Source organism: Ambystoma mexicanum, chromosome 6q (genome assembly GCF_040938575.1).
Source record: "Ambystoma mexicanum isolate Mex_15411 chromosome 6q, UKY_AmexF1_1, whole genome shotgun sequence".
Classification (NCBI taxonomy): domain Eukaryota; kingdom Metazoa; phylum Chordata; class Amphibia; order Caudata; family Ambystomatidae; genus Ambystoma; species Ambystoma mexicanum.
In genome coordinates this window covers 389567638-389577177 of record NC_090937.1, presented here as the reverse complement: position 1 = coordinate 389577177, position 9540 = coordinate 389567638, and the positions used below count along the sequence as shown (strand labels likewise).

Sequence of the window (9540 nt, the reverse complement as noted above, 5' to 3'; positions counted from 1 at the left end):
AGCAGAAAAGAAGTGCATGCATAATTGGTAACCTGCATGTGGGCGTGTGGCTATTTGGAGTGTGACAAGGCTTTTAAAGTGATTAATAATGTGTCCCTATAGGTGGACAGAAGTGTACACTTGTGTTCCCTCTACTTATCCACAACCTGTTCCTAACATTTGAATCAGTTTATCTAATTGGCCATAGGCATCCAATGATCATGACCCTAACCCTCTTCATCACATAGTGCAGTGTTTTCTGCTGTGGCCGATGTATTGACAACATCGTCTAGGTATTCTTTGAAAGCAGAGAGGGAGAGTGCATTCAGAGCTTGTATTAGGGTTGCTAACATTTGTGATAGATGAGAAAATGCTAGTTGAAAAAATATTAAGTTTTAGAATACTTCCGGTGCAGGAATCCATTATTTTCAATGGTGGTAGCTGAGTCCGACATATGTTTGTGATGAGATAAAATACAACTTGGACAAAATATTAGTTGCAAAGCAGTAGTGTTACAATTGATTGGATGAAGGAGGAGATTGTATTCAGGGGATGCAACTGAGTGTATCAGCTTTTTGTGATAAAGAAGAGAAAGTACTAGTTGCAGAGAAGTAATCTTTGCATTTTTTGGAAGCAGGAGAAATTATATTCAGCGACTGCGACGAAGTGTGCAACATACATGCCATTTTATTTTGGCAAGGGAGGCGAACATTTCAATTCCCATAATTTCTGAGGCACTTAAAAGTGCCAGGCTTACAGGCAGGCATGGGGTTTGGGGCAATGTTTTAAATCAGCCACAGTAGGTGCTGTCTGCATTAGGAATAAAAACATTGTGTGTGGCAAACACAAGGCATCCATTTCACATTCAGTCACAGCCCCTTTAGCCAGGTAGGACTCTGGTGTACAAGATAAAGTTGTAGGTGCTCAAGTATGGGGTGGAGGGTTATCCCACTTTCTCTGGGGCAGAACGACGACAGGAGGTGCACATTGTAGCTTCTGACGAGCTGGGCAAACGTACAGGATATGAGAACGCGCTCCACCACCACTGACATACACTCTTGAACCTGAGACCAATGGTGATGATCTCCATGATGAGAAATATAAAGCTGATCACAAAGACAAAGTACGGTTAGGAGAATTGAGAGAAACACAAAACTGTTATTCCAGCTTTTTACAGAGTTTTTACAACACAGCTGGGAAGAGCTAAGAGTGTAAAATCGTAGTGTGTGGCTTCCACATCAGCATCTCTGAAAACATCACCTTCGTGGATACGTGAGAAAGTGCAAAGGCTGGAGGGGGGTCTGTACTTCTGCTCTCTATATGGTAGAGGAGAGGCACAGAGGACCCCAGCCAAGATTCTCTATTGTTGGTAGCAATGGATGAGCAATCAAGGCCTAGCTTCTCAGGAGGTGATGCAGGCCGGTGCTTAAGTACAGTGTAGTCCCCGAGCCCCCACAAAGGAATGTCCACACACTGTATTAGTTAAAACAAAGTCTTTATATAATTAAGTTTCAAGTTTATATACACAATCATAATAAATCACTTTGTGCTCAGTAAATCTACAATGGCAAATATATACACTTCTAAGTGGTACCACAATTATCAGATTTCATGAAAGTGCATCAACTGTACTCTGATTGAATGTCACACAAATCACTTAATAAAAGGTAACCAACAATAGACATAGGAGGAAAGCAATTGGTTAGAACAATTGGCAGAATACTGGCCCCTACCACTGGACACAGTTCTGTGTGGAGATCCCCCCACCTGGCAACCTGTAAAATAAAGATGTATCACAAGCCCAGTCCATATATTGTTCTATAAGTCTTATTTCCTTCTGTAATGTTTCTACCACTCCAATGTACCTGGAATAGCAGAGTTCGACGAAGAGTCATCGACAGATCCTTCTTGAGTGGCTCCCTTTAAAGCAGGAGCCACGGATCATTGAGATCCCTCGAAGAAAGTGAACTCGGCATTGAGGCGGCAGCTTCGGTCCCAGCGGTGCTCGTCGACGATGGAGCGAAGACATCCTGCACGGAAGATGTGTGCGGGGCACCTTAATGTCGATATTTCAGGACCACAAAGAGTTTGTGAAGAACTGTGGCCCAGCAAGGGCATCGAGTCGTCCTGCGTCTCTACGGTCTTTGGGTGGCGCGAAACCCACCGGCGGATGCTCCTCACCGCATCAACGGCCTGGCCTTCTCCGGCAAGAGAAGACGGACGGCGGTGCGGACGAGCGCGTCTGTGAATCAAAAAGTCTTAGGCAAAGGAGCGTTGTGGCTCTGGTCGTTGATGGCACGGCGTGAAGCGGTCGGCCCTTCTGGGCAACACAGCTTCAAAGGACCTCCAGCAGTTATGCAAACCTGCGAACCCTGGTCGACTGCAGTGGATAGAATGTCTGCTGCTTATCTTCATTCTCCTCAGCGGTCCCCGTCTCCCGTTGGCAGCCTGTCGAGGGTCTGACTACCAGGGAGCTTCGGTGAAGGTTAGCGGTGCTCGATGCTACCTCGGAGCACGGGAAGAGGGTGCCTAAGCAGGTCCTCTCTTGGATCAGTCTCGACGGCTCAGCAGCTTTTGAATTTCGGTGAAGGGAGACAGCAGTCAACCTTCTTCTTCAGGCTTGACTTCGAGAGTCAGCTTCAGTTTCAATGTTAGTTTCAACTCCAGCTTCTGAATGATTTCTAGCAGTGAGAGGCCCCCAGATATACTAGTTGATCTCTCACTCATTCTGCTGGGTCACACTCAGGCAACCAATCACTCGGAAGGGCATTCAGCAGTCAGTCAGCCAATCAGGCATACAGTGCATTCAGGCCATTCTCCTCCCTCTCAGACACTCACAACAAGGAATGTGTATTGGGACAAGTACCCAGCCATTCAACACTACACACTGCATTTCATACCAGTTTCGGGCGGGGCTGTCTCAGTCATTGTGTAAACAACAGAAACCAGACATCCACAACAAGAAGTGCATATTGGTCACACACTCTATTCACCCAGGTATCACCCACAGGGTGTACCCACAACATACAGTCACTGGGAAGGCTCCAGCTAGTCTGGCCTGGACTTCACAACAATACCATATATGGAACTTCCACCCAACAGCCAGTCAGGGGGGAGGGATAGAGTCAGGGCTTCCCAGGACTTTGGGAAAACAAGGTAACAGGCAATAGAAAGCAAGAGGCCACAGGGGCCATCTTGTTGCCTATCAGGAATCACCCAATTCCAATGGCAGGGCCTGGGTATCCCAAAATGGAGGCTACTTAGGGCACCTGTCAAATTGAGCATGGAGCTGCCACTAGTCCATACCCTGCTCTGAGGGCCACACAGAGGTGCCCAAACACATACACTAGGGGCACTGGGTTGCACCCCCACCCATGGGTGCCATAAGGGTATCCCATGGGTCTGTACACCAAACCAAAAACAGGAAGAGCTGCACTGCCAAGAGTCCCACATGGACTCCTGGGCAGAAAGCAATACAGAACACAAATGAAAAAGGACTACAGGACAAGGACAGGGATGCCCTGTCCACCCAATGCATTTCCAGCATCACAGGTAGTATGGCACTTTTATAGACCAAGCCATTGCATCAGTTTAGGTTGACCATGGCCATAGCCCTCATGGTCCTTTCCCATCACCCGACAGCTAAACATGTCAAGCCAGCTACCCGTGGGGATGTAAGAATGGGTATGGAGGAAACAATACCATGGAACCAAAACCAGGATTGCAAGAGAGAGAGAGAGAAGAAATGTAAGTACATGGAGATAGTCTCTAGCCTGTACCATGTATGATAGGAATGAATGGATGTATCTGTGAAATTCAGTGGAAAGTTGAAACTAATGATGACATCTAGTAAGGAGAGGATCCGAAAAATACCAGAAAGAAAAGATTACCCCAGAAATGGCATGTTGATGCAGGAATGATGGACGCAGTGACGTCCCTAATTGTGACCACACGAGAAAGTGACAGGAAGTCTGCAATGCTGACTGCAGGAGGATGCGGACGGAGATCCACAATCCTGATGACATGTGGATGCAGATCAAATCCAAGTAGCCCAACTGCATGAGGGTGCAGATGTACCTCGAAAGGGGTGGGGGGCCTATAGCATGACTGGAGGGAAAAAGGGAGGTCAACTGGTAGTTTAAAACGGACAGGAAGAAAGGAAAGAGCAACCACCCGGAAGTGACAAAAAGTAGCAAGACCATACATCTAGAAAAAAGCTGGGACTATGTAAGTCATAGGATGAGACCATGCTCAATTAGTTCTACAAATGCGCCATCTTGGAATTGATGGCCTGGGACAGGTGGTGTGATTTCTGAAGCAACTATTTAAATGTTTACAATTTTGGAAGTTTATATGATGCTGTAGTACATGAAAATGCACCACAGCAAGTAATTGCAGTTGACACAACCCGCAAAAGGACAATGAAAGTGAACTTGTCCTGTAACAGGGCCACACAACCTCCCGAGAGCACAGTGAATTTACCCCAGAGATTCAGTAGTTCTGATTTTCAGACCAAAGTGGAACCTGTTTCATGAAACGTGTGTGCAAGCTTATGTACTGTTTTTCTCTGTTGCACGAATCGAATAAGATCTTTTGGGTCAATGAACCCCAGCTAGGCAGAAGTTCGATAAGCATTATCCCTCTGTGCTTAAGAGGCAGTTTAACTGTATCAAGCAATAAAAAAAAGCCCTGTTATGAATCCATCCTCTAAAACCTCGCCACACTCTTGCAGATTGCTGGAAAGCTCCTTGTCAAGATTGTATTCATACGCTTAGAGGACAGGACTGCTTAGATAAACCTCTTGGGAGACTGAGAAAATGTATTCTTTAGGGGATTTCCCTGCTTCAGTTTGGCCAGTCCTCCCTCCTACCAGGTGATAAATCATTCCACAATGAAGAGGTAAAAATGATCCAGTCGCTTCATTGACTGCACAAAGCCTTTGATACCATTTCAAGAAATCATGCTGATCAACAGATGCCCACAATGTGGACAGTAATAGAAAGGGGGAGAAAACACACGCCAATCGCTCTCTGGAAGCCAGGCAGCATGGGACACAAACTCAAAAAAGTTAAGCAGCCTCCAAGGTTCTGCTAAGTGCCCGGGCCAGTGGCTATCAGCATGTGTTTGCTGATTGTCTGTGGATATTGGTTGGGGATTGATGCCTGGTCAAATACAGGTTTGTGTTGGGGAGCAAGAGAGCGAGCACAGGTCCAGGAAGAGAATGAGAGGTTTTTGTTAATCTGATCATTTGTGGTGAATAGCAAATAAAGCTCATTAGTTCTTTATTTGTTCTATTTTGAATACACCTGCAAATTGATACGTGCATACTACGGTATCCGGTTAAATTGTCGAAAAGATATTTTCGAAAATGCCATTTTGTCGAAAACAAAATGCCGAAAAAAAGTCTAAAATAAAATAAAATAAAAAACATTTGAAAATAATTTTTTTCGGCAATTTTGTGTCGACAAAATGGCATTTCGAAAATATGGCGTTAGAAAAAGTCACTATAAACCGCATACTACAAGGTGTATGGCTTGAGTTATTAATGCATGGAAAACCTTATCATATACCTGAATTAAATAACCAAGGTTGTGGGTGTGGTGCAACCTTCACCCCGGCAAAGCTCCAATGATGTGAAGACCACTGATCTGCAGGGGAGCTGAACAGTTAACCAAAAATAATCTGCCTTTAAGCCATGAGGTACACTCTGCAAGGCAGAGAAGTGATAGGGCTGAGTACTCAGGAGTGGAAAAGAGCAGCCATTGTGAGCAGCTCTTGTTCTAGAAACTGCAGCACTCTCCCTGCAGCCTTAAGGGAAGAAACATGGTGGCAGTTTTTGGAAGGACAGTCAACTAATGAAACCTTCAATGAGTTGTCATTCTCAAATGCTGATCAACTACTTGCAATGTTTTCACTTACTTTTGACCCCTTGGGTTCAGTAGGGGAATGGCCTTTAGCCAAGTTGCAGACCCGCCAAGCAACCCACAAGAGACATTGGATCTGGCGCCCACTTTACCCCATAGCGGGTCTGTGGCAGCTATGTACAGTGGCCATGCCTTGGCTGGAAAAGTTACATCACAACTTTTTGTTACCTGTTATTTGGCCATTTTTAAATAAACTGCTCGGCAGACGAACAGCAAATTTGCAAAAACATGTTTTGGGACCAGTCTGTTGCTACTCGCAACCTGCTGCCCCCCTCCCCCTCTCCCTTCATGAAACGGCACACAACGAAAAAAAAATAATCCAGAATAGGGTCTATGTTTTTTTTTTTAAAGTTTACAGCCGAATTCTTCACAAGTCATAAGGCCAAAAGCTCTTCCGGTGGGGCGAGCAACTTAACCATAACTGCAAGGTGGCTTTTTCTCACCTTGCTATATCCTTATTTCCACTGGAAAGCATTGAAGTCCGGGAATAGAAAGGGTGAAAGGAGACTGAGTCTTGATTAATTTGATGGTAGAACTGGAGCAGTGCCCCCATTGGAGATGTAGTCCTGCGCGATTTACACAAGATCTTTCTAACTACACTGTTGAATTCCTGAGTCTCCATCAACTATTGCCTCCTTTGCTGTCTTCTGCTGTGAGAGAGGAGAAAAGTGTTTTTCATTTTCGTCCCTGCAAAAAAAAAAAAAAACAAAGCTCAAATTGAGCCTCATTAATAGTGTGGCTGTAAATCGATAGTAAATCGGTTGATTTACCGCCAAACTGATGTACCATTAGCGCCAATCTGCCCCGTGCCTTTACCAGAGGATTCTGAGTGGTGGTAGGGGAGTGCAGATCCCCATTTCTGGAGTCCATAGATGTTGCTGTTGATTTTATAACCAATTATCAGAAATGTTGGCCCTTAAATGACAGGTTTCTCTGGTTTATTTTTCCAAAATGTAATGGACTATTAATTACAGTTCAGGATCTAATAATTCGTGTTTGGGCAGTGGAAGTCATAAGTAAGGAGGAGGTTAACATATATTATTACTAATTGTTATTGATTGTTATTATAGTTGCATTTTTAAAGAGACAAAGCAAGAAATACATATTTATTTAGTTTTGGATTATAGGTATCGAATTAGTGTCACTGGTATGAGACAAAACCAATGGAATAGAAATGTGTTTTAGGGTGGTATTGCATGGTGACATTTGAGGAGGGATACAGTGCTTTGAGCGTGTGTATTCAGACTTTTTTTTAATGCTAATCACATGACACTTTACATATTTGGCGTCATTGGGCTGTTGCAGGCAGGCGCTGTTATATCCATCCTGGTACTATATTGACTGACCAGGGTGCTGCAGTCAATTCTGCCTGAAAACAAATGTTGTCTGAAAAGTAATAAGTCGGTTCCAGCCATTCATCTGATCCTAATCTAGATTTATGTGACGTTTAAGTGATTATAAATATTAATATCTGCCTGCAAACACACTTGTCTGACATGTAATGGGTTACTTGCAACCATTAGGTAATTTCCAGTGCAATAAAACATCTTAACAAAGCAGCGCCTTTAGCTACTGGAATTCAGAGAAATACACAAATGCAGTACATGTTTCAATTTTCTGATAGCGGTATCATGTCTGCTTATGGAAAAGCCCAAATGTTGGCTTTGGCAATGCTTGCTGCAATGAAAACCCTGAAAATGAAATCCATTACAGAAGAAAGCACCATTCTGACTCATTTCCATTCCCTCTGTGACTAATTGCCTTTGCAACTTTCTCCACCCAAGTAGCAGTGTCTCACTGGGACCAAAGTCATTGATTGTCTCTCCAGTTGATAGCTCCTGTCACTTCCACTCCATTCATTTGGGTTGTCTTTCATTGGTTGCCCATTTAGTTCTCCCGAAACTGATTGTCATTTTAGTTCTTCATGATCTCTTTAATGATCACTTTGTCGCTTACACCTGCCTTCTTACTGTGCGTCCAGCTCCTCACCGTGTCACATCCCTTTTTGTGTCTGTGATCACCCTCACCCCTGCTATGCAACTGCTTTGTTGGTATATACAATTTCACACTCAATACTAAATCTGGATTGCCCTCTTAACTTCCAAGTTCAGATATTTCAATATCTGATTCACTTGGTTGCCCTCTTCCAATGATTCTGTGGCCAACCTAAATAGGTTGATGAAGGGATTAGCAATCGGCAGATAAAGTGAAAGCCAATGGTAGTGTATGTGCAACTGTGTGATTATATATAACAATCCAATCCACTGTTTCCTTTCAAGGTCACATTTGCCAAGATGATGGAGAAGGGGAACCACAGTCGCGTGTCCGAATTCATCCTCCTGGGATTTTCTGAGCCTCCCGAACACAGCATCATCCTATTTGTATGTTTTCTAACAATCTACTTGGTTACACTGGTGGCCAATGGGACTATCATTTTCATCATTCACGTAGATGCTCGGCTCCACACGCCCATGTATTTCCTTCTCCGACTCTTGTCTTTTGTGGATATCTGCCTGCCAACCACCACAGTTCCCAAACTTCTAGACAATGTCTTTTCGAAAAGGAAAACCATCTCTTTCACCGGATGTTTTCTGCAACTACACTTCTACAGCTGCTTTGGCATGATGAAAGACTTTTTAATAGGCATCATGGCCATCGATCGGTACATCGCCATCAGCAAGCCACTGCACTATACCATGCTGATGAGTAATAGACTCTGTGCCAGACTGGTGATAGCATCCTGGCTCATCATCTCACTGCACTCTGCAGTAGATATGATTTTGACAGCCCGATTAAACTACTGTGGATCCAATGTGATACATCACTACTTCTGTGAAATTGTGGAGCTCTGGAAGTTGTCCTGCTCCGATACATCCCTATATCCGCTTCTGAGTATGTCCGTATCAACACTATTCTTGCTCTGCCCCATATGCTGTATCATCACCTCTTACACCCTGATCATTGTCACCATCTGGAGGATGCACTCGAGCGAAGGGGCAGCTAAAGCATTCTCCACATGCACCTCCCACCTTTCAGTTGTAGCTATAACCTATGTCCCACTTCTTTACGTAGCCTTTCACCCAACCTCGCCCAATGACCGCACAAAAGACATAATTATCAGCGTGCTGTTCACTTTGGGGTGCTCCCTCCTCAACCCATTTGTCTATAGTATTCGGAATAACGAGTTCAAGAAGGCTTTGACTAAGGTATTGAGTAAAAGAATATTTTCCTGGAACACATAACATTTGAGTTGATCATTTGTGTTCTTCGTTTAGCACTGGGAACTCAAAATAATTGCTTTAAACAAGTGTTAGTTTATACTCAATGTATGTACCTTTTTATTTGTGCAGTTGGAGTGTGGTCACTATTCCTGCCATCCCAAATAAAGAAATGTCTGTATATGTGATTAAATGGTCTCCATTTTAGCAAATTTCTTAAAATAAATCTTCAATTGTGCGAATATTGTTCAATAACCCGTCCATTGCAAGGTGCAGACTGTATTTTAAAATATTTGCCCTGACAATGTGCAAACAAGCCTAGTTATTTTACCATGCTTTGACTTTGTAACTGACCTTGGCCCTCATTACGACCCTGGCGGAAAGCGACTGACCGGAGCGCCACAGCGTAAATAGCGTTT

The 9540-nt window shown here is 43.9% G+C and overlaps 1 protein-coding gene across 1 annotated transcript; it reads left to right on the top strand.

Moving 5' to 3' along the window:
• Positions 1–8197: 8197 nt before the first annotated feature.
• LOC138515224 (olfactory receptor 1E16-like) lies at positions 8198–9145 on the top strand. Its single transcript, XM_069630175.1, has one exon. The coding sequence runs from the start codon at positions 8198–8200 to the stop codon at positions 9143–9145; it is 948 nt and encodes a 315-aa protein (XP_069486276.1).
• The last annotated feature ends 395 nt before the right edge of the window (positions 9146–9540 follow it).

Bases quoted from the DNA above. Each gene is read 5' to 3' on its own strand.
- LOC138515224 (XM_069630175.1), top strand. From the start codon at position 8,198: ATGATGGAGAAGGGGAACCACAGTCGCGTGTCCGAATTCATCCTCCTG.